Source organism: Hipposideros armiger, unplaced genomic scaffold (genome assembly GCF_001890085.2).
Source record: "Hipposideros armiger isolate ML-2016 unplaced genomic scaffold, ASM189008v1 scaffold_30, whole genome shotgun sequence".
Classification (NCBI taxonomy): Eukaryota; Metazoa; Chordata; class Mammalia; order Chiroptera; family Hipposideridae; genus Hipposideros; species Hipposideros armiger.
Window position 1 is genome coordinate 4,188,974 of NW_017731380.1, and position 25,583 is coordinate 4,214,556.

Below are 25,583 nucleotides of genomic sequence, written 5' to 3' on the forward strand. Positions count from 1 at the left end.
TGCAAGGTGAGCTGTGACAAAGCTTCCTTTTATCTTTTCTTTCCCAGAGAATGTTTGTTTCAGCTGTGGGTAAACTAAAGTCACATCCAGTCCCCACCCCCCCACCAGTAGATACAAGAAAATGTTCCTATTCAGTGCATATTTATATGAGAGACGGGTAGCAGTGGGGAGTGGAAAGGATTCTGAAAATTCAAAGTCAAGTATTGAACAGAAGGGAAAACAAATCCAGGACCCAAGCTCATTAAATGAATTCATTGTGGTCAACAGTGAGTTAGCAGTGCAATAGCTTCTAAGCTTCACACACACACACACACACACACACACACACACACACACACACACACACACACACACACAAAGATAGGTCTCAAGTGAGAGGATGGATGATGACATCTCTTAATGGAAAAATAGTGAAGCAGAAGATTTGTAGAAATGTCTTACATACAACTGCAATATTGTGATTTATAATCATTTAGATGACCAAAATATATTTCTCAGGTATATTTGGTCTTCATCCTCAGATCCCAAACCCCTTGGAATTTCCTAAGTGATGAGAGCAACAGTGGCATTTCTAGTTATGTTAATGAGGTGACTTTTGGACCCCACCTAAGAGGTAGGAGCCAACCATGTGGTTAGAGCATTGGAGCTTTCAGTTACAAACCCCGATTTCCAGGGAGGGGAGAGGGAAATTGAGGTTGAATCATTCGCCCATGGCCAATGACTTAGTCAATCATGACAATGTAACGAAGTCTCCATAAGACCCCATAAAAGCTTGTGGGTCTGTTTTAAGAGAGTTTCCACGTTGGGGAACTAGAATGTATCCATGTGCCACCATGGTGAATACTACCCTCTATAAGGACATAAACTCTGTCGTGTGGGACCTTGCCCTATGTTTCTCTTCATCTGGTTATTGATGCATATCCTAAATAAATCAGTAATCTAGTGAGTGAACAGGTTTTCCCGAGTTCCGTGAGTGAGCTATTCTAGCAAATTAATCAAACCCAAGGAAGGAGTCATGGGAATCTGATTTATAGCCCATCAGTCAGAAGCACAAGAAACAATCTGGGCTTGAATTAGAGTCTGAAGAGGAAGGTGGTCTTGTGGGACCAAGCCCTTTACCTGTGGAATCTGATTCTATCTCTGGGTAGATAAAGTCAGAATTGAATTGCTTGTTGATGTTCAGAGATGTGCATGCACACACACGGGTCCAGGAACCCTTTAAGCAACTTCTGCTCTTCAAAAGAAGTAAACAGTAACGCAAACAAAAGACATTTAAAAATTAATTTGTAACTCCCCGAACACTGCTAACTGTCTTCTGAAACTTCCCTCTGCAGCCCAGCATGACCTCAGGCAAGCTTCCATAGATAATGATTATATGAAATAGTCATAATTACTCAGAACTTATGTCGATTCCAAAATAGTGTAAGACACAGGGTGGGGTGGCTTTCACACTTTTCACTGTGACTCATAGTAAGAGACATTTTAGAGTTAGACCCAGTGCATCTACATTTAGAAACATTTTAGAGTAGGACCTGTACACATCTGAAATGAAAATTTCATGAAACAGTAATTACTCTTACTATGTTTAGTGTACTCCTATGTCTTCCTTTTTTTTTTTAATCCTGTTCAATTTTATTTCACTTAAAAAGAAAGAAAGAAATCTTGTCTTGAACCACTAAATCGCATTACCTACAAATGGTGTCCTAATCCATAGTTTAACAAACATAGCTCCAGTCTGCTCCCAAGAGTTCACTGCCCAGAAGTCCCAGTTGTCCTCAGGTGAAAGCACTGACAACTAACCTGCATATTTTCAAACACAGCTGGCTTAGAACCTTTACTTTTTTCACAACTTCATGTAGCCTGAGCATTCTCTCTCTCCAAGCTAGTGATTTGAAAACAGGAAGAGTGAAGTTGACACTTGTGCCTTCTCATCCTTGGTCGTAACACTGGAACAGCTGCCGCCTGATTCTAATCAGCTGAATCTGAGCTCTGCAGACCAGGGTGTTTCCCAGACCCACATCATGCTCCATCTAATTCTTTGTTATGGGTGAGAGCAGAGCATGGTCTTCCCTAGGATATGTATGTTTGGGGGATGTGGGAAGGAGAGAAGGAAGAGGAGGAAGAGTGAGAAATTCCCCTTGGAAAGGGGGTAGGAAAATTCACCTTTAAAAAACCCCACAAAACTTTGCCTGCATTTCTTCAGCAAATGGTGATTTGGAGGAACAAATGACCTCTTTTATGAATTCTTTTCTGCATTTGTTTTGTCTTCTGAATTCTGATACCTACACCAAGCCAATTTGAATGAAACAATAATCGGATTCATTCAGGAAAGTTGTAAATGAAAGACTGGATAGGAAACTAAAACACCCACAACAACCCACATCCTGGATTGTTTAGAATTTGACTCCTGAGATGCACATAATACTGCAGAGTGCCATGTAGCGTTACAGAGTCATGGCTTCTCTGTATGTTTAACATCATGTCATAGTTCATAGGCTTCATGTCAGTTTCGCAAAGGGTTAGGGTCGTTTTTGATAGTTAAATGGTGTTGTTAGTGAAAGAGTGTCTTCTGAAGGGAAGGCTCTTAGGCATGCATAGGAATCAGGCCTCTCTCAGGAGAGACAGAAGTCAAACACATGAGCCATTGTCTTCCCCTTTACATGTGTGTGTGTGTGTGTGTGTGTGTGTGTGTGTGTGTGTTACAATATTTCACCTCTCGGTCTGTTACCGTAGCAGCACGATGGAGAGCATACCAGGTAGTTTTAAGGAACCGTAGGCACTATGTGCAGAGCGAGCCCTAGAGTGTGAGAGGCTGGAACTTTGTGGTGTCTATCATTTTATCCCAGTGTCTAAGTCAGTGCCTGGCATGTAGTCGGCAGTCAATGAATATTTGAAAAATGAATGAATAAATAATGTTGACTACAACAAGAACTATTGTTGTGATATAAAAAAAGATATTATTAGAGACAGGAACTGATCTGGGCTGAGGAGAGATAAGAGAGCACATCCTCTCAAAGGCCTGAGTTTGGGGGAAGAGAATCACTTACAAGACAGTCTTACTTTCTTTCGATTGGTCAATTAGCGTGAGTACACTGGCAGGCACTGGTGATGTCAGCATAACTAGAAGTGGTTCCTGCTGTCAAGGATTCACAGTCTAGTTGGATGAGGCAGAGGCTATGCAGCACAGCCCTGGGAGTGCCGACGAGGAGGCCTTCATGTCACACTGGGCTGGGGTTGTGGACATCGGCCCAGGGAGGCAAGGTTGGGAAGAATGAGCAAGCATCAGAACAGCAAAGAAAGGACTGAGAAGGGCTCTTTAGCTAGGGCAAGAGCCGAGCCCAGAGAGGTGGGGAGATGGAGGATGCCACTGAGGCAGTTCAGCACAGCCAGAGCAGTTTGGTGGAGGGATTTGGGTTGAAAGCTGGGGTGCTACTAGCCTGGCAGGGCCTCTGCCCAAAGGCAGTGAGAGCTCTTGAAAGAATAATCGGGGGCAGCTTGTGTGTTTTGGAAGAGTTGTGTGGTAGAAGTGGATCACAGGGCATGGCAAGAAAAGAGGTTAAGGGATGAGAAAATCCCGTCCTGCAGTGTTGCTCTAGGCAGGCCCACGCACTGCCTTTTCAAAGTCATCCCAACTATCAACAGAATGGTGGCCAACAAGGAAACAAAACAAAAAAGCAAACCTGAGTTCACAGAGTAGACCTTTGGCACTTAAGGTGGTTTACAAATAATAATAGCAGCAGCAGCAGCAAACAACACGAATTGAGTAATAATTCCACTGCTACTTTTATTATGAAAGCAGATCCCTGAGCTGCTGACTTTTCTAGCAACTTTTTCGAGACATTTAAATCCCTCTAGCTGGCCCTTTGTTCCAGTGTTGCCATGGAGTGTCAATAAGCCCAGCTCAGAATAACCCAGGCAGTGAGACAAGAGGTACAGCTTGCTCACTGGCGTGTTGGCTGACCAGGTTACACTGTTTTCATTGCTCCCGTCTTGGGAGGAGCACTGGGCAGCTGGTTGCCCTGGCAGCTGTGAAAGGTGTATGTCTCTTGGCTGCCCGGAGTTTGAAATGCAACCAAAACTTGCCTGACTACTGAGCATGTGCAGCTCCCGATTGAGCTGATAGCAACTGAAAATAGCCCACTGAGCACCTGTCCCTTGTACACCAGCCACTGGCTGACTGCCGTTTGGGACAGTGTGGGCTCACTCAGTGGATAGGTGAGGGGCTGGGTGGATTTTAGTGGTGTTAAGGAAGATCTTGGGAACTTTGGCCCTGGCTTAACAGGAAGAAAAAAAAAAGCGGCAGGCTCGTCTCAGCACTTCTGTTTGGCACTTCTGTGGTTAGTGGGTGGCCACAGGTGGCTGTACAGTATGTGGTGAAGATTCCATACAGTTCTCCTTGCTCAGCCAAAGTGTGGTCCAGTAGACTGAGAGATCAAGTTTTCTCTCAGAGGGATAGGCTGTTCTAAAAAACTCTGGATGACAGCCATCCATGGTTTATGCTGCCTCAGTGTCAGAAAGGGGAGGCCCTGAGTTAAACGACTTCTTGAATTTTCTACCAGTTCTTTTAATCCCCAATGATTGGCAGTGGATCACTTCTACACGATGCCTCTTTGCTAGCTTATTCGTTCTCAGCAGCCCAGTGTGGGCACAGAATAGAATCACAGCATGTTGGGAGTTGTCTGTTCCCCTTCGGGACTCTTTCCATTTCCTTCTGGGCTTTCATCTCTTCAGCGGGTTGCCATTGTTGGGCATGCTTGGCACGCCAATGTGGATGGAAGCAGGCTCTAGAAGGAAATACTTCTGAAGTGACTGGTGGTATTAAAGCTACTATTTAAAAGTGACCCTTCGTAGATACTTGGGTTATCTTTAGGCCGTCAGTGCTTTGCAACTACCAGAGCCAAAGAGAATCTGCGGAAATGCTGGCCTGCTGCTCTCGCTTTGGTTTGTGTTTAGATATTCTTGCTCTTGAGCCAATGGCCTTGTGACACATCTCAGATTTAGCTGCCTTTCTTTTGCCAAGGCCCAAGATTATTGTGGAAGCTGGAAATGGTATGCTGAGCCACAGAGACTGCGGGGAAAGGAGTGTGTGTTTAAGAAGCTAGTTCTGGTTCACAGCACTCTGAAGAAATGCTTTTGGTTTTTACCTTGACCATAGGCACCTGGAACCTTTCTGTGGGTTCAGGGACAAAAAAAAAAAAAAAAAAAGCTCAAAAATGAGCCACATTCCACCCTCTCATGGTGACTGTAGGATCTTAAGCTTATGACGGATAAGCCAGTCTTCTTAAGGGTGTTGAATTTGGGGGTTAGTGAATTCTTGTGAATCACATTAATTAGACTGATGGAGAGAGAAGGTATGCAAAGCAAAGATCAAGTTCTAACGGCTGGAATACAGATGCACAAGACATGTATTCATGGGATTGAAGGCATGGGATCCCTTTCTTTGTTAACCTTTCATGGAGTTCTGCTAGGGCCTTGGGACTTGAGTTGGGAAATGGGCGATAGGGAAGTAGCCACATCAGAGAGGCTTGGGCTCCACCCAATTTTTCGCTCTTGGATATCTTTGCCGCTTCATCTGGGCTGGAGAGAAGACAGTCTAGAAATTACCTTGTACCTTCTGTGCTTTTCTCTGGAGTGGGTTAGAGTAAGGGAGCCAGGGAGGAGAAATTGAACTAATTCTGGACATTTTTTTCACCTTTAGCGTTGGGTGCCACAGTGCCTAGAGGTTGACATTGTAACACAGTTGTTCAACAAATTGGAGCCTGGCCCATCTTTTGAAGGGTTTATCGCTGTGGTTTGAAGGCTTCCGGAAAGGGTGTGGTGGCGGCTTGCAGGTGGTAAGCAGAGCAAAGACTGGCAACCTTGGAGGCCCGGTCCCTGAGTCCCAGAGGAAAAAGGTCTAGAGTAGGGCACGGGAGGGGAAATACAGGTGCCCTGGAGTTCCTTCTCCACTGCCCTATCCCATCTTGAGCCCTTGTTAAGGGTTTCCTGTAAAACCAAAATTTTCCATGCCGGGCCCGGGTAGAAAACCTTTACTGGAACAGCCACGCACTCCCTAGCTAGCCTCCGGGGCGGGGAACAACGAGTGACGAGCACCTCTTCCCACACTGAACAGGCCAAGCCAGCGGCGGCATTCTATAGATGGTACCATATCGCTGGCTGTCTTCTAACTCTCAACAGGGAATGACTCCTCTGAAATGTGTATAATTCGCTGGGTCTTTTCCCCCTCTTCCTTCAGGCTCTGTCTGGTATTCTCTGTTATGTTCCCTCATTGGAGCTTCACTCAGACACGGGCGTTTTCAGTATATGGGGGTGGGGTGGGGGCATTTTCTGGTCTCTCCAATAATTCCTCAGCAGGTACTTTCCCCTTAGGCCTTGTAATTGTTTTGCTTCTCTGAAGCAGATTCAGTAAGTTTGACCGGAAAATGAAGAAAGGTGTCATTATTTTCCCCCATATTAAGGAGTGACTTCACAGACATGGTGCATATGTTCAAGTCAGGTCTTTGGTACATTCGGGGAATCATAAAAAGCTTGGAAAGAGAGACCAATATTGCCTTAGGTCAATAACCTGCAGTGTTCTTTAGCTTGTTAGTTACTGAAACACAGACTGAGTTTTTGGCTTTGAAATAGAAGGTGTGGCTGCTGCAATAGGCTTAATTTACAGGGATTATTTCACAGACAAGGAGTCAGCCCAGACACAAAATAAACAGATGGCACTTTTTTTCCTCTCCCTCTCAGCTTCAGCAGTTCAAACGCAGGCTGACTTCGGAATCCTTATGACCTTCAGCAAAGCAAGGAGGGGAAAATTATGTAATTCACTCGTCCCTACTCCTTGCTGAAAATGCCATTATTTTCACTGTTAGGGGGAGAATGGCAGCAAAGATCAGGGGCATCCTTTTTACTGCTGAGCAAGCAAGCCTGGCATGACCTCGCCAAACTGAGTGGAGTCAGACCCTCACTGGGTTTTGATCATCCTGGTCCTGGTAGCATTACAGGGGCTAGAAGCCCTCAAGTGAGCCATCCAAGGAAGGACCACTCATAACAGCCCTACGGCTCTATTAATGTATCAGTTCCCTGTTTTAGGAACTCTTCTACCTGACCTCTTTTTTTCTAACACACAAACAAGCAAACAGAAAACCTACCTCATCACAATTGGGACTAATGGAAAATTGTGAGCCCGAGTAGTTGAACACTGTGGTGAGCTCCTCTGGGAAGAAGTCGTTTGCACAGACATGCTGGCTCGGTGACTAAGCCTTGCCTTAAGATCTCTGCTGACATTTAAAAGACTTTATAGGCTCAGTCTGCTCTGAAAACCAGCATCGTGTCTCTTCCCACCTCTAAATCTTTTCTGTGAAGAGAAGATTCATTCTGAAGCAAATATTCCTCAGGCTTGTACTGCTGCCAAGTTCTGAGGCAGTTGTCGGGTATGTAACGACGAGGAAAATAAGCTCAGTTCCTCCCCGCACGCTGCTCACAGTCTAGACGGAAAGACTTGGACACTTAGCAGCCGTACAGACACATGCATGTGAATAGACACAGGTGGGTCCTTCTTTCAATTTGGTGTGCGAACAAAGGCTTCTGTGAGGAATTAACATGTAAGGAGAGGTCTGAGGAGACGTGACACACACACTTCCTAGGTGAGTGGGAGTGCTGGCAAGGAGAGCGCTAACTAAGCGTTTCATGTGGGGGGAATTCTATCCCGGAAGGACCTGAGATCCTGAAGCAGGAAGAGGCCTTCCAAGAACTGACAGGGTCTGGGGGAGGCTAAAGAGATGGAGATCAGATTAACTGGGACTTCTGTAGTCCAGATTAATCACTGTATCTCTATTTTGAGAGTAATGGAAGCTAGAGAGCATCAGGCTTGTACGTGTGGGCTTGGGGATGCCATTTGCTGAGTTAGGGAACCTTGAGGAAAAACACATCAGGAGGGGAGCCATCTTTAGTTCAAAATCTTGGAAATCCTAAAACCAATTTTGTTGTTATTGTTATTCTAATTTATATGTGATCTCATTCAAATGCGACTATTGTCTCTCTTAACTCCTCTTAACACATTTTCTTCTTGGCTTTACAACTTGACCAGGTATCATTTCCTCTGATCAGAAAAGAAAATGTGATTTGGGTGCTCTACTTGAGGGTTTTATCATGAGAGCATTTAGGCCCTTGGTGTATTTCATCCCTGAGCACATAGCCTGCCTGCTTGCCAGACCATCACATGCCCTTCACTAGGCTTTCCGGACAGACCTTTGTATTTCTGTCTTAGGAGCAGGTTTGCTGGCAGTGATACCTGGCATTGAAAAATCCTCCCTAAGCCTTTGTTTAATGCCAGAGATCTCAGATGCTTTCAGATTCTGGAGAGGTGCCCAACGACGCTCTCGGATTAGGAGACAATGGAAGGACTCCCATATCTATAAGCCTAATATAAGCTGTCATTTCAAATGAATGAATCGTTTATACTGTTGGAAGGAGTCCAGGGGATGTTTGGGGTTCCATTTTTAGCCTGTAAAGTTCAGAGCTATTGGACCTTTAGAACAATCATCTAATAACCGCATAGTTATTTGTGCTACTTTGAGGTGTGCTACTGTTCCTTTTGCTATCGACTGGTTTACTTGTAGCATTTTTTTTTCATTTATCTATTGTGTCAAAGACGTGAGTGGGAAATGTGGGGTGTGGGGCACCATTTAGAATGATAATCAGTTTAAATGCCTTAAAGTGTTATGGAGTGTGTGACCGGGCAGGTGAGAGGGAGAACTTTGGGGATAGGTCCATCCTGTTGGGCCTAGATTGCTCAAGACTCGCTTCAAACAAAAATATGAACAATTTTACCATGAGGTAGAAGATTATCCCAAACTGTAGACCATCTTAAAAAGTCCACGCTGTTCTTTGTTCTGCCCCTTCCTCTGCCAGTCTGGGGATTAGGCTGAGAGTAGGTGTGTCCAGATGGTGAGGTGACGGTTGCCCAGAACAAGAAATATCTGTTAAAAGATTTGGCTGTGGTGAACCCCTGGGATTCCAAGCCTACACCTCTGATTGCAGAGCCAGCTCCGATCCTCCCAGGAGGCGCAGAGAATTCCCTGCTGCTCCCAGCCAGAACCAGGCTGTGAGTGGGTTTGCTTGGGCCTTGTCCTGGTGGTACAGAGGGCACAGGGTGCCAGCCATAACACTGAGTAATGCCGGGAGGTGTCTTTAGAACAAACAATGTGGGTGAGCTCCTCAGAGAGGGAATACCTCTGGCTTGACATTTAAATTACTGAATTATTTAAATGAATGTCAATTAGGTAGAGGAGACTTGCTGCCTTTTGCTGGGGCACTTCCTGGTGATTTGCACAGGCAAGTGTAAAATATTTCATGCCGTATATGGTGCTTCCTGTCTGTCCTGTGGAAAACCAGTCACAGAAGGCGATTCTCCATTCTTTGTATTCCTTGATGTATACTGTGTTCATGTCATGGTCTGAGAGATTAGAGGTCCGCAGAACCCCACCTTCCACCCTAAAAAGAGGTTTTGTGATAGTTCTTATACCCCACCCCCCACCTCTCCCACCACAATTCTTCCCCAAATAAAATACCACAGGCCTACACATGTGACGGTTATTCCTAAATTTTGACAAGACTAAAACAGTGAGGCATGGGCATCCTGGGGCCTGCTGTATTCCTTACAGTTGTGGATATTAAGATCTGAAAATGCTACTACCTTGCCTTTAACTTCCTTTGTTGAATTAGTAATCCTAGCTCAGAACATCCTTTTGGCATCTCTTTGACTAATCCCCTCTGTCAGATACAATTGCCAAACTGGCATTTAACTAATGTGTGTGCATATGCGTAGGCGTGCACATGGGTGCATGTGGTCATTTTTATATTCTTAAGAATTTAGGGTCTTCATTTACATTAAGTTGTATAGGAAAGATAGATACGTGAAAGGCTTTGCTAATTAGTTACCATATTTGCCGGCGTATAAGACGACTCGGCGTATAAGACGACCCCCTAACATTTCCACTCAAAATACAGAGTTTGTTATATGGTCGGCTGTGTGCGATTTTGCGAGTGTGGTAAAATTGCATAACAGCAAAATCGCATAACAGCCGAGCATACACCCAGCAGCGCTGCTGATGCCTGAACGGTATGTGGAATGAAGTGGGCGGTCATCGGGAGGCCACTATGGCATGGGGCAAGCACTATGGGCAGTCTATCTGAAGTGTACCTGGTGTATAAGACGACCCCCCACTTGGAGGCATATTTTTCAGGGCCAAAAAATCGTCTTATACGCCGGCAAATACGGTATATGGGAAGCTGCAGTGTTAGTGAGAAGCAAACTGAGAAAATGTCCGTGAAAGTTTTGTGTTTTTCCCAATAGCTAACTGCTGCACTGAGCTCGTAGCTCCTCTGTATCAGAGATTGAGTTAATTATTACATGTCATTAACAGCCATCTTTCTTCTCCTTTTTTCTTTTTCCTGATTGTAGAGGGGAGGATAGGAAATCCCTGGTTTTTGGCATCTTACTGATAAGAATCACCAACTTAAAAGTAGTCAACCCTTGATCGTCTGTATACTCAACTGTTGTAGGAATATAAAAATTCAAGGAGAGTGTTCGATACATGAAGCCTTTTGACTTAGTTTACGACCTCACAGGACGAGCTCTGATTAAGACCTCTACTCCTTATGCTTGTGTGCACTGCATAGTGGGTATACTGAGCTGAATTTTACTCACGATGGTACTCGAGGCTGCTCAATTCTTGCAGAATTCTTAGCTTGCAGTCTAAATAGCTGTCAGACCATCCCCATGTTCTGTCAGAAACCAGAGATTTTGGAAAGGCAGTATTCCTTCTTGCACCTGTGGACTTAGAGTTCAGTTTGTGCTGGAACTGTACATGCAGACTTCACTCTGAGAGCACATTAGAAAAATTATTGTTATGGCGTTTCATTATTTTAAATTCGACATTTTTTATTAGAACCACAAAGTGTCATTAATTCTTTGGTTTACTGGGTCATCCGTTTCCATAGGATCAATGATGAGTGAGCCCTCTGTGGTCTGGAGTTACAGTCAGCCCTCGGGGTCCTTCAGGGATTGGTTCCAGGACAACCCTTCTAACCCCCACTGTGGATACCCAGATCTGCGGATGCTCAAATCTCTTACATAAAATGGCAGAGTCTTTGCATATGATCTAAGCACATCCTCCAGTATACTTTAAGCCATCTCTTGATTACTTATAATACCTAATACAATGGAAATGCTATGTAAACAGTTATATTGTTTAGGGAATAATGACAAGAAAAAAAAAGTCTGTACATGTTCAGTACAAACTCAGCCATCAGCCATTGTAGGCCTAACTACGTGGTACACATCAGCAACAATGTAACATTTCCTGGAGTGTTTTCTATTAGCAGTTTGTTGAATCCATGGATGTGGAACCCGCATATACAGAGGGCCGACTGTACTTGTTTATAGTTGCTCCTAGTGGATTGTAGATACACTGAGTTGAGTAATTCCTACTCCTCAATCCATTATCAGTTCATAAACAGCCAACCTCCTATTTTTATTTTTATTTTACCCCTTCATCCCAACACTAACTTCTCATCCTGAACCCAGTGTCAACAGAGACAACCTTTTTAATGTGTTAGGTATGTATCCTTGGATATACATGACCTTTAAAAAATATTTAGAGTTTTAAATAGATGCTATGTTTCAAATTCATATAAATTGCATTATCGCACAGTTTTAAAGGATAGTCTTTTTAATTTCCTGCTGTAGATCACAAACAAATCAATATGACACCATTAACTCTCCCCACCCCCCATCCATTTCCCTCCAAAGAATCGTCACCTGTCGGGCAGCATAGTTGGCAGCCCTCAGCCAGCTTTGTGCCATTCAAGAGTGGCAAGCATGTCTAGACTCCCTGGAAATATTATCTTTCAATTCGCTTTTGGCAAGTGTAAACTTTTTTGCTGGATTATGTCAACAGATATATATGTTTCTCATCCTCATAGAAATAGATTGGTGCTGGAATTTCTCTTGGATTTCTCTAGGCAGGGGAAGTAAAGAATATCTCTTGGCTCATTAAAGTTTTTGCTCATTAAAAATGTCTGAGGGCTCTTAATTCTCAGGGGTGAGATTGGTGACATATATACACTGTCAGCGGCTATTTTGGATTTTCTGCTTTCAGGCATGTCTTTGCTCTTGGATGAGCCCCTTGTGGTTTTCAAAAAAAACGATCAAGTCAATTATAAATAGAAGGCTTGTGTTTGTGTGTCTGCAGGCACTTACTCTGTGCGATGAGGCACCCACATTACAGTGGGCAGTGAACTATTTTTCACTTTGAAGAGGGAAGAAGAAAGATGAAGAACACTTTTTTTTCCTCTTTTTGAGATAACCCACATCTCTACACACACCTACACAGATCTGTGTAAATGAACTTGACATTTTCAAAGACTTTACCTTAAGGTCTTTTAAAAGCACAGCCACCCGACCTGTTATTTTAAGAAAGAAGCAGTTATCTCACAGCCCTGCGACAGAGAGTTCAAGGATCAAAAGGCAGCCTGTCTGTGCCTTAAGACCGTCAGAGGGAGCTCTGAAAGCTGCATTTCCTTATATGACCAGTGCTTAGGTGAAGGCGGCCTCAGCCAACTAATCTAGCAGTGGCCTCTAGGTCTTGGCTCTAGTCTATCGTCACTATCCTTCCCCACTAGTGGAAACTATTGGGACCAGCAAGTCTGAGCTAATCATTCTAACAGGGAGGGGGAAAGAATGAGTGATTTGAAAAATGAAACTGCAAATGAGTGTTTTCAGACGGAGACAGTTAGGAGGTCTGATTAGGTGTGCTTCACTGATGATACATTTCTGCCCTTTTCCATTGCACCTTGAGCCCACCATGTGTGGGCTGCTTCTTGGGTCCCATCTGTTGCCTTACTGTACAACATTGTGCTGTTCCCTTTGTCTTCTTGTGCCCTCATCCTCAGTCACTGGTGCCAATTTTTTTCCCCTGCTAGTTAAAATGTGTATAATTCTCTTTATAATTAATGTAAAAACTTTAGTATTACTACTGTTTAAAAATTAGTCTAGGCATCTTGGTGAAAATATTGATAATATGGATTTGTAATTATAGACTTGTAAACTCTTATTATATTGGTATATTTCTGAAGCAGACAAGTAGTAGTAGCAGGAACATTAACATTCCTTGTATTACTAATTGATGGAGATTTGTATGGAGCTAGCAGGAACTGGTATAAACAGCTGCCGTATATTTAGGAACCATCCTTTTTATTTCCCCATAAAATAAAAGTGATGAGCATTATGTCCCAGTAAAACATTTTATTTTGACGCAAGAATTGGGATATGAGAGCCCATCAGATTGAAGATAACATGAAAACTAATATGGGTGAAGTTCGTTTTCAGAAGCCTGTGGACAAATGATAACCATTCTTTGGCCTAGTATGATCTAAAAGAGTACACAGCTTGGATAAAGGCATTCATATATTGAGAAGTTATTATTATTTGGTGGTTGGTCAAGTAAGAGGTACAAGATAACAGAATGTGGACATCATGGCCAGTGGCCATGCTTAACCTGACTTTGTTTGGTTTATGTGTTTGTCAGGGCCTTAGAGAAACTGTATTACTCCCCTAATGAGTGTAAAACCCATGCAGTGATTTTTGTTTTTCTCCTTCCTCTCTCTCCTTTTGCAGATGAGAAGCCCAAGGTAAACCCCAAACTTTACATGTGTGTGTGTGAAGGCCTCTCCTGTGGGAATGAGGACCACTGTGAAGGCCAGCAGTGCTTTTCCTCGCTGAGCATCAACGATGGCTTCCACGTCTACCAGAAAGGCTGCTTCCAGGTGTACGAGCAGGGGAAGATGACCTGTAAGACCCCGCCGTCACCTGGCCAAGCCGTGGAGTGCTGCCAAGGGGACTGGTGTAACAGGAACATCACGGCCCAGCTGCCCACTAAAGGTTCCCATGGACTTTTCTATTTCTAGATCAAGGGTTTTTGTTAGTGTTCATCCTGATGTGTGTGGGTTAAAAATGTAAGTAGCCACAGGCTTCCCTCCTGTTCTTTGAACCAGAGGCAGTGGGCGACAAGGAAGATAGCTCTAGATGAGGAAGAGAAAGGTGTGGCCTTTGGAATCTAAAAGGAAGATGTGTATTTTGGGAAAGTCAACAAGGTGTTGTCTACTTTGGGGACCTCTTGACTGACCTGATCTCTCTCAGTAGCCGTGAGCAGGTGAACAGACCCTGATAAGCTTTTTCTGTTAATGAGCCATGATGCCATTCATAATTTCTGAAAAAATTCTGCTTAGTAAAATGCTCATTTCTATGTCGAGTGTGTAGGGAGGAAAATGGAACGTACGACTCAGGTGCCTGAATGGAATGCCTTTTCTTTTGTATAATAAAGGAGACACAGACTCACTAAACTTTTCTCCCATGTCTGATTTCCAGTGATCTATCGCTGAAACTCGAAGCCACATGAGATTTCACATAAACTTTGTAGTTTATGTGGACTCTTCTCTGTATTGTATTCAGTATCCAATGGAAATCAGTCCTGCTATGGAACTGTTTCCTTATAAAATGAACCGGAAGTCCCTACAAATATTAATGTACTTAGTCTTTGTAGACTCACTCCTTGCTAAATTTATTCTAATACATCGTACATTTTTAATAGGCATAATTATTTAATCTTGCATTCACAAAGGAATCAAACCAGAATGTGAAGTAGGAGTAGCTACAATGAGCATCCACTGTGGGAAATGTTAGCCAGCAAGGGAGGAGACAGAAAAACGAAGAAGAAAAAAGCCAACTTGTTACAAGATTGTGCTACCGTAATTTTTGAAGTTATGGTGACGATCTTAAAGCATATAGAAAAGGTTAAATTCTGATAAGCAAATGGGGTTGAATAATAAAAGAAGATCTTTAAAAGGGAGATCAAGTAATCAAATAGTTAAAACTAGAAGTACTTGATGGAATAAACTTTACTTCTAAACTTTGTGAGTTCAAGTGTTATTAATAGAGTGGCTAGACATGCAGAAATGTCTTCATTCACAAAAAATTATATCTACAGGATGAAAAGCTCCTACATCTGCACAACACTGTGCTAGACACTGAGTTGTAATAGAAAATTTATTTTCTTAAGGAATTTCTAATGTAATTAGGGGGGCCCAATATTTTTATTAATCATTTAATGTTGTATATGATTAGTTTTACACTTTATCGTACAAATGTCATTTACAATGATATGTGCCAAACTGTTGATTAATTTGGATTTGGAAAGTTAAAAGAAATGTATAAAGGAAGTTAAGCTCGAGACTGGATGGCTGAAGGGGCCAGGATGTGGGAAAGAGATAAGTCATATGTGGGGAAGACCAGCGGTTGGTGACAGTGTCATGAGGGGTCTGAAATTCAGAGACAATTATTGTGATTATTGTTTTTGGGACCTTTTAATTATGGACCTTCACTATCCAACTAAGAAATTTTGATTTAACTCAACGAGGCAAGTAGAAAGTCTTTGTGAATATTTGCTTGAGTGATATATGAGTGTTCAAGTGAACGCATGAATGTTTGAATGAGGAACATACGAAATAATGTGTGAATGAAGGAATGAATGATTAGGTGAGTGAATGAATCAGTGAATAAATGTTTAGAGTGAGTGAATGAATGTTGAAATAAGTGAGTAAAGGAACAGCTGAATGAATTAGTTCCTAGGCAGAAGTTATGTAAAAAGATCAATGAGAATTCAGCAACAGACATCCAAGATACATTGGGTAATTTGTTCTCAACTCAGCACTTCCTCATAGAGATACTACAGTATAATGTCTGCTGCAAGAGTTTGATGATAAAACATCCTTACAGGTCAAATCCAAGTTAATCAGAGTAGTCCCAGAGATTTGTACAGTACTTTATATTTTAAAAGTACTTTCACATACATGCATTAATACGCTTGGTTCTCAGTGGAATTTTTCCGGTTGTGTCTAAATGAATAATGGTAAAAATGACTGGCCTATTGGTCAGGTGTTAGGAAGTATTTTAAGCTTGAACACTTTGTGACTTGTGAGACTATGTGGTCAGGATCAGGAGCTACTTGTTAGGGTATTGGTTATAAATATTAAATCCTAAGTAAACAGTGATCCTTACAGCCAATTACCCTTTTCTCCCCATCTCCAGGCAAAGCCTTTCCTGGAACACAGAATTTCCACTTGGAGGTCGGCCTCATTATTCTGTCCGTAGTGTTTGCAGTATGCCTTCTAGCTTGCCTACTGGGAGTTGCTCTCCGAAAATTTAAAAGGCGCAACCAAGAACGCCTCAATCCCAGAGATGTGGAGTATGGTACCATCGAAGGGCTCATCACCACCAATGTTGGAGACAGCACTTTAGCAGTGAGTTTATGACGCCAGGGAACCCTAAGCGTAATAAATATGGCAGAGGACGCTTTCTTATTTTGAGCATGAAATGCTTAACTGGTGACTGGACTGTGTACACACATACCCTGGTCACCTACACCCTCAGCAAGCATGTACTGGCACCTGTCTAGTCTCTCCTATGCGAGAACATTCATTTTAGACAGTATTTATATTAAATGAGAAAGGGGATTTATTGGGTTGTCGGAAAAGTCATGACGTTTTTTTTTTTATGTTTTTCGTTGCAAAAATGCGTCATGACTTTTCCGACAACCCAATACTTTAGTAGGTTTTGGGGAGATATGGAGATTATGGTACTCAGTAACTCTGTTTGTAGCAATAAAAGTGCTTTCAAAAAAAAGCACCTTTTGCTTAATATTAAACATCATTTTTCCTTCCAGATTATTTTAACACCCTGTAATTTAAGACTTTAAAACTTGACATCCAAAAACAGCAGCTATTAAATTTTTCATGCTCCTGTGCTGCCCCCTTGTGGAGTGTTGTCATTTGGTTAAACCACTACTGTCCAGTAGAAATATGTGAGCCACATATGTAATTTTGAATATTCTAGTAGCCACCTTAAAAAAAGATTAAAAAAAAAAACCCAGGTGATATTAATTTCAACAATATATTAACCTAATATGTATAATTATTATTATTTCAACATATAATTATAACGAAATATTGGTGAGATATTTTACCTTTTTTTGGAACTAAGTTTTCAAAGTCTGATATGTATTTTACACTTAGCCTATAACAGTTCACACTAGCCCTACTTCACTTACTCACTGTCAACATATGGCTAGTAGCTACCCTACCCTAATGGACAGCACAGGGTTAGAAACCATTGTATTTATACACTTTAAATGTGCTTATTTGCATATTTTAAAATGAAATATGCAAATCATATTAAAAAGTGTCTTCCTTTTTTTATGTTTTAAAATTGTTTCTCAAGTGTTAATTTTAAAGACACTTTAAAACTTAAGTGAGAAAAGGGAATCATTGGCTATAAATAGGCTTACCAGAAAGTGCAAAAGAGAAAAGCAGTAACATTCTAAAAGGGACACTATGCTGAATTAGATGCCTACCCTGGAAAAGGGGAAGATTAGGGAATGATAGAGACATAGCAGTACCATTTGGAGATGGCTTGTCATCATATGATGCATTGAAAGACAATCAAGGTCATAATTTTGTAATGTGATTCTATGTTATTTAATGCCATGACCATGTGTCCCCTAAGATCGTTTTGCTACACAACAAAAAAGTGTTAAAAGTGCCTGGCAGTTCTGCAGATAAGCCTGCCCTGCAACTTCCTTTTTGCTGGAGAAGACTTGCTGTCACCAATCTCTGTAGCTTAGGTGCTACACCTGGACCATCCTTGGCGAGTTGTCAAAACATTTGGTTGTGGCTGATGCAGGCTGGGAAATATGTCCCCCTGCTGCCTTCCCCATCATTGGGCCTCTTGTCAAGTGTACTTTTTGGTACGAAATGGAGGGAAGGACCCTTGTTTAGCTTCGCCTTACCTACCTGTTTAAATTGTGGTACAGCGACACTGAGAAAAGAGGAGCTAGGACATTCCTTTTCAAAAAGTAGAGAAATACGGTTTTTCATTAGAAATGTAGTTAGAAGTTTATTTGAAGTTTTAAGGAAAATTAAATGAGTTTATTGAGTTAGTAGCAAGAAGATACAAGGCTGAATCCTGACAAAGCTTTATCAAAGCAAGAGTCTAAAATAGATTAGTCAGAACTTTGTTCCTCAGAACTGCTAACATAACTAATCACCATGGGCAATATTAGGAATATCTCATATAAATTACTTCTGTCATCTTGAAAGAGGAATGGAAGCGTATGCTGAAATAGTCTTCTCAACTCAGTCATGTGAGATGACAGTGTGTCATGATATAATAACACAGTAAAGAACACTGTTTAAAGCAAGTCGCCATAATTGGTCTACATACTTGCTCATTTAAGCGATATGCTCATTTATACGATTCAGCAAAGCACACCTTCCTGAACAGCACCCTTACGTTGAAAACAAGCCTTGGGGTCCAAGAGCTGAAATACATGTTTGTTAGTCTTTGTTTTAGTTCCTCCCCTTCCCCCTTCCTTAAGCTATGAACTAGGTTTAAAGCCAGGATTATATGTTATGAAAAACAACATATTAGTTTAATTTTCAGGATTATTCTGTTAAAAAAATTGAATGAATAAAGAGAAAAAAGAGCAGCAAATAGATGGTTAGAGGGATGTGTAACTCCACTTCATCTACGCTCAATGTCTTGTTGATTATCCATTTTGTGAGTTTTAAGGATTCTGAATGTCTTCCTTTGGATGTTAAGCTTTTGGTAACTTTGCTGATCAGCAGTACTTCACAGTGGTGCTCAGAGCAAGTGAAAAAATAGATGAAATTCAAACAAATCAGCATATTGTATTAACAGGCCAGCTGAAATCTTAGAGAAAGGATGAGCGTTGAGGAAAGTTAGCTCACTGTCACTGCCACCTTACCACCATCACCATGGGCACAATAATGTTTATTACAGATAATTCATTCTGGATACAAAAATACCTCTGCTGCTTGGCAGATTTCTTCTCTTCCTAAGAAGGAAAAATCTATGAATGAACTACTTGGTAATCTTTTTCACAGCATGTTTTTTTTTTTTTTAAGAAGCAGATTGGGGGTATGGTTGTATGTTTTTAATGAAAGTTTTATTTTCTCCTCACTCTGATTGGTGGGTAATTCACATGAAGACAGGACACTTAGATGTTAATTTTGTGACCCCTTTGTTCCTCACTCACCTAAAAGGTAACCTCCCTCCAGGTAGACCCTTTCTGCTTGAGCGTACCCGTTTGATGACTTACATGGCCACTGGTGTCTTTGTAATACAAACATCATTAGAGTTGTCTGTTCCTTATTCGTAATTTGTTTGTTCCTTATTAGAGCCCCTTAGTTGGCATGTCAGCTAAAGTAGATCCTTTGATAGATATTTATGAGCAGAGCAGAATAAGGTCAGCAGTGCCCAGCGCGTGGACTTGGAGACCCCTTTCCCTTCAGTTTCCCCACTTGCTCTTCTTTCTACTGCTTCATGTGCTTCTCCCGCTTCCTGGACTTTCAAATTTGCATCTTCAACTTTGTCCACTCAGCTTCTTTATATATTTAATTCTGAAACCCTGTTTGCAAGGAAGGAAAACCTATCAGGAAAGGGCTAGCTTCTGGTTTTCCTGAGAAGTAAGCCAGTCCTTCCTCCAGTGGGGCTGTCCGTAGACACTAGCGGGCCACGTGCCCAGGGTTGCTCCTACCGTGTGAGTTACGATGCTATGCATGTTCATACACTAAACTGAGAGCTGTTTCTCAGTAGCTTCTTTTTCTCCTTGTCTTGAACCACAGGATTTATTGGATCATTCGTGTACGTCAGGAAGTGGCTCTGGTCTTCCCTTTCTGGTACAGAGAACAGTGGCTCGTCAGATCACGCTGTTGGAGTGTGTCGGTAATTCTTTTTTTCCTTCCCTTGCGGGTTATATGCAATGTAAGTTATGCTTCTAGAAGAAGACTGGAACTTAGAAAATCTGCTTCTTGTTACCCATTGCTTGTTAAATGACGATGCGGGGTAGCTGTGTGGTGTGGCTATGTCTCTCTTCTCCATGACTTGTGTTAGAGCGCCTGAGCTTGCTGAAGCCCTTGTCAGAAGAATGTATCACTAGTTAGTAATAGAGAATGATTAGTCAGAAGCTTTCACTTGGAAGTACACCCTTTGGGATGATGGGAATGCTGGAAACTTGAATTCATACGGCTGCTCCTGATTTTAGGCAATGAACGATTGGAGGTAAGTGGGCTTTTGGACCATACACTTGCCAATTATAGTGTTCTAACCCCTCTCACTCTCCCCCTGCCTTTAAAAATAATAAAATAAATTGACCAAAGCTACCTTTATAACTGCTTTATTTAAACAAGAGCTACATATACTTCTTGGTGACCTTGCACATTTTCCCATATATGAACGTATTTAGAAATAGAGGCAATCATAGTGCGCATATTATTTGTGTCCCTTTTTTCAGTTTTAAGCTCACACACATTTTCTTATATTTGTACACATCAGAAATATTTTAAGGCTGTTTAGTAATGGTCTATTAAATCTTCATTTATCTTTAACAGTACTGCTTGAGAAAGATTTTGTACACATTGCTTCTTTCTTTTGAGTGCTTAGAATAAATTCCCAGGCACTGGGGTTCCTGGGTCAAAATCTGTGACTTTTTTTATGACTTGTTTTACGTATTGCTGGTTTGCTTTCTAGACAGATGGTGCAAAATACTTCTTTTTAGAAGTCCCTATTTTCATTAGTTTTACTTTTACTGGTGGATATTTGCCAGCCACATGATGGTTTTTACTCACTTTGACTTTAGACGGCACGCAGGGATGGTCACAGTAGTAATGGTGGGTTGGCAACGTCTCCACACTGTCCTAATTCTCCTGGTTTCTTTGGGCTGGACTTGGCAGCTTTTGGTAGGTGGTTGGCTATCATAAGCTTCGCCCAATACTTGGCTGCTATCTTCTGGCTTTTCTTTCTGTTTTCACGAAAACCAGGACACTCCCAAACCCGACCGTGGAAAGGGACGGGCAGAGGTAGTAAGAACAGTGACTGTCACCTTCAGGCACACAGGTGCCCAGCAGAAGCCTATTGCCTTTTCTTTAGGTCTTCAGCTACTGTGACTGTTTCCAAATGCCCTTTCACGCTTCTCCTCTGCAGTGGAGAAAATAAAAATGGAGTAGTCATAAATGTGCACGTTGCATACAACCAGGGTTGTCTTCTTGTACCAGTTAAAAGCCTATTTGATTATGAACAAGGGGGTTCCTGGGTAGTAGTGAGAGGCAATGAAAGGAGGCATGTACCTGTGTTACTTACCTCCATCCTCCTGTCCCATGGCCACTCACCATTCACCGAGCAGTGGTCTCAAGACCAGTCCTCAGAAATTGACCCCAGAGTCTAAAGGGCAAAATAATGTTGCACCTTTAAAAATACATACTACTTCTGGTTGTATAGATATTCTTCAGCATTTTTTTGAAATAATGTAAATTCAGTGATAGTGTTTTGTGGGCTTAGTGCTAAAGACTTTGATAAAAGCAATGCCTTTTCAGTAGCTTATAGTTACTATTCAGTCTTAAAATATATGTGGTGAACTGCTTGGACAGTGTATTACCATTTTTGGTTCAAAAGCTTGGGAAGTTGGACTAGGTCAGTCTTTTCCAGGTGATGATCAGTGAACCCCCAAATTTCAGATGCCTTAGGGATCCCCTTTGTGAGACTCCATGGCCAGGACTTTTGGGCAGCTCTTCTGCTTTCTCTATGGACTTCTACATAAGGACGCATTTGCAGAAAGCATTTGACAAGTTAAAAGCATTTGAAAACCATTGAATTGAGTTTCTATTTTAATTCTGTCTACTTACCCTGACATCCATCTCTGGTTTTTTGGGTGTTTTTTTTTTTAAAAAACCTTTAAGGGAACTTTATAGTAATGTCCCAATTCTTGGGGAAATTTCTCTCTCCTTCCTCATGAGACTATGAGGACAAAGAGCAAATAAAGATACAGAAGGGAACCAGAGCCAGGAAAAGATTAGCTTGCCATTTTCTAGCAGCTGATTTTGTAATATTTTAGCACTAGCCTTCATCTTGAGCTACAAATGCTGGGCAATTGCTTTATTAATTGACTGTATTAAAATTAATCTTGTATGAAATACTATTTGTATGACCTGACAGCGACCCACAATGACCACTTACTGACCACATTTAACATCCTTTTGGATTAGTCATTGGTATTTAATAGAGACATTGTTTATCATAAAGAGATCTAGATTGAGTGGTTTTGATTATGTTTCAGATGAGTCACCCAGAGAGTCATGCTTTGTCGCTCCATGTTTGGGTTCTGAGTGGCTTAGTTTTTCAGCAAAGAGCTGTATTCCTGTCTGTACAGGTGGTACTACAGCTGCTGAGTACAAGCCGTGTTTCCCAGCAGCCACTTGCCTTGGTAGAAAGCCCCATTGCACTGCAAGTTGTATCTCCTGCTGCGTGGTTATCTAGGTGCCCCATATGTCTTTCTCCTTGATTATACCCCGTGTTGATCCCCAGGGTCTCGTGGTAGTTACATTCTCCTCCCAACCTTCCTGTTGACCCCTACCTATAATTAAGGAGAAGAATGGCAGAGGGAGCATGGAATGGACAAGCTGACAGTGGTGTTGCAGCTGCAGGAGGGGGCATGCACCCAACAGATCAGATCACACGTTTTGGGAAATGTCTTCTCCAATTGGCCCTTTCAGTGTAGCCTACTTGTGGCATCACAAGGGCTAACAAGCAAATACCCATGACCAATGTCAGAAATCAGAACTGTTCTGGGATTATGTGTTTAAGACTTTGCAAATCCTCTTTTGAAATACATCCTCCACCAAGAAATCCTTTAGGGATGGCAGGGGCTGCTTGTTGATCTCCTTTACAGCTTTGTTTTTTGTGTGTTTGTGTGTGTGTTTTTTGTTTTTTTTTAAATTCTTTGGAACACACATTTCAGTAGTCTCTTTTGTGGAAAATATAAATACATAAGTAAATCCACAAACTTGAACTCTTGGAAAATGCCTGTGTTGGTCCTGTATGAAGGGAAGGAGTCAAGGAAGCTATTGAGGTTAGCTACATACACTTCTGGCTTTCAGCACAACACTGAAATCGAATAACCTGTACCATATTCTAAGGTTTACTAACTTTCAGGAGCTTTTAAAAACCATATGGGTTTCATACCTTTTAATAGAGGGATTTAAATGTGAACTTTGTCCTTAGCAGCTAATTGTACAGTGCAGATACTGAGGAGGTTTAATTTGTTATCACAACGGGGTGGCTGGGAGGAGCAGTTTCCACCTCAATTTTGTATGTCTTTAAAGGCAAAAGTTTGTGGTATTTATATCCCCAAATTGAATATTTCCCGGTAAAAAATGGGAGGAGTTAAGAGTCGTGGGCACAGAATTTACTGGCTACTTCTCCTGTCTAGCTGTCCAATGACACCTCCATGTTGCTTCCCACAGGGAAAGGCAGGTATGGTGAGGTGTGGAGGGGCAGTTGGCAAGGGGAGAACGTTGCTGTGAAGATCTTTTCTTCCCGGGATGAGAAGTCGTGGTTTAGGGAAACAGAATTGTACAACACTGTGATGCTGAGGCATGAAAATATTTTAGGTAAGTACAAACATGATCCTCTTGTTAATTTTATCTAGAAAATAATTTGCCTGCCTTTGGCCTCTCTGATTTTGGTGTACATGAATTTGCCTGCCTCTCCTGAAAAGCGATACAGGAATCATTAGAATTTATACAGTTATTTTTTTTTTTACCATTAATTTTCTAGTTTAAATCTGCAAAGAAGTTAAGTTTGAAGATTCTCTTGATGAAAAGGAAATTGTTATTGTTCATTCTTACCCCGCGGGTCATTATTTAAACGATAAAAATTTACCCATGTTGTTCACTTTGAGTCTTTATTGGTTGTTCTACTTACCCCACCTTTTCTGAATATTTATTACTTGAATCAAACTAAGAAAGATCTTTGGATGATGTCCTAGCAATTCGCAGCTCTCAGGGACATTGTAATTAAATGCACATTCCGTCAAACGCGGCACCGTTTTTAAAGCCCACATTTACAGAGGGATTTAGCATACATTTTAATTGGAAACTAAAGCTTAAAAACATTTGCGAAATATGTGATGAGCTCATGGAAATATTGCTGTAGAAGTATTAAGGGTGAGAATATTCCTTGTGCCCGTTCACTTCTATGTTTTTGAAAAGTTTTTCCAACTGTGTTTATATTACTATATCTATCATGACTGCTGCCTGGAGTGCTTCTTTAATAGTAGATATAAAGTTTATATAGAATTTGACCTGTATAGGATAGTGTTGGCCACTTCATGGCTTTTGGATTAGGTTGAGCTTATAGGAAGGCTGTTGCTAGAATTTATTTCTATTCCTATACAGTCATGTGATGCATAACGACATTTCAGACAATGGCTGACCACATATGTGACAGTCTTCCCATAAGATTATAATGGCTGAAAAATTTCTATCGCCTAGTGACATCGTAGCTGTCAAAATGTAGTAGTGCAGTGCATTACTCTCGTGTTTGTGGTGATACAGGTGTAAACAAACCTACTCTGCTGCCAGCCTTTAAAAGTATATCATGTACAATTATGTACAGCACATAATACTTGATAATGATAATAAATGACCATGTTAGTGGTTTATATATTTACTATACTGTACTTTCTGTCATTATTTTGGAGTGTTCTTTCTACTTATATATATATAAAAAAAAAAGCTTACGGCTAAACAGTGTGCCATGTTACCCGGAAACAGCCTCAAACATCTCATGTTTACTGCGTTTCTTGATTGCATCATTTTCTCTTGTGTTTGATTTAATCTCATGTTGTTTTATAAAATTAGTGTAGCCTAAGTGTGCAGTATTTATAAAGTCCACAGTGATGTACAGTAATGTCCTAGGCCTTCACATTCACTTAGCACTCACTCACTGACTCACCCAGAGCAACTTTCAGTCCAGCAAGCTCCATTCATGGTCCGTGCTCTACATAGCTGCACCATTTTTTACCTTTTACACTGTTATTTTTACTGTACCTTTTCTATGATTAGATATGTTTAGATATACAAATACTTACCGTAGTGTTACTGTTACCTACAGTGTGCAGTACAGTAACATGCTGTACAGGTTTGTAGCCTGGGAGCAATAGGCTATATGATATAGCCTAGGTGTGTAGTAGGCTGTAACATCGAGGATTGTGTAAGTACACTCTGTGTGATGTTTGCACAATGACAACTTGCCTAATGATGCATTCTGAGAAATGCATTCTTGTCATTAAACGGTATAAGACTAGTATACTGCTAATTTAGTATTATATATAGCTGAGTCAAGTTGTCTTGAAATAATGGCTTGAAAGTTGCCCAATGCTTTGCTTCAACTGTATGGTGGTATGTTCCATCTCAGACTTGTCTCAGTTTCTGATGTTGATTTTTTTTCCCCTTCCCTTACCCCGTGGGCCCTAGCCATCACATTACCCTCCTCACTTGTATGATTGCTGATGGTCTCCCCTTTCCAATCCATCTCTTTAACACTGAGTTATCTTCCATTGGGAAGCTGAGTTACTTTTGCTCTAGTGTCTTTGATGACTCCCTCGTGGCCTGCAACATTT

At 41.5% G+C, this 25,583-nt stretch overlaps 1 protein-coding gene across 2 annotated transcripts in view; it reads left to right on the forward strand.

Moving 5' to 3' along the window:
- ACVR1 (activin A receptor type 1) overlaps nucleotides 1-25,583 on the forward strand; it is a 100,989-nt gene that overhangs the window by 49,736 nt on the left and 25,670 nt on the right. For both annotated transcript variants that reach the window (XM_019636863.1, XM_019636864.1), the window contains exons 4-7: nucleotides 13,670-13,933; nucleotides 16,139-16,350; nucleotides 19,753-19,852; nucleotides 23,425-23,571. In XM_019636863.1, coding sequence (XP_019492408.1) covers nucleotides 13,670-13,933; nucleotides 16,139-16,350; nucleotides 19,753-19,852; nucleotides 23,425-23,571 — 723 coding nt within the window. The remainder of the gene's footprint in view (nucleotides 1-13,669; nucleotides 13,934-16,138; nucleotides 16,351-19,752; nucleotides 19,853-23,424; nucleotides 23,572-25,583) is intronic.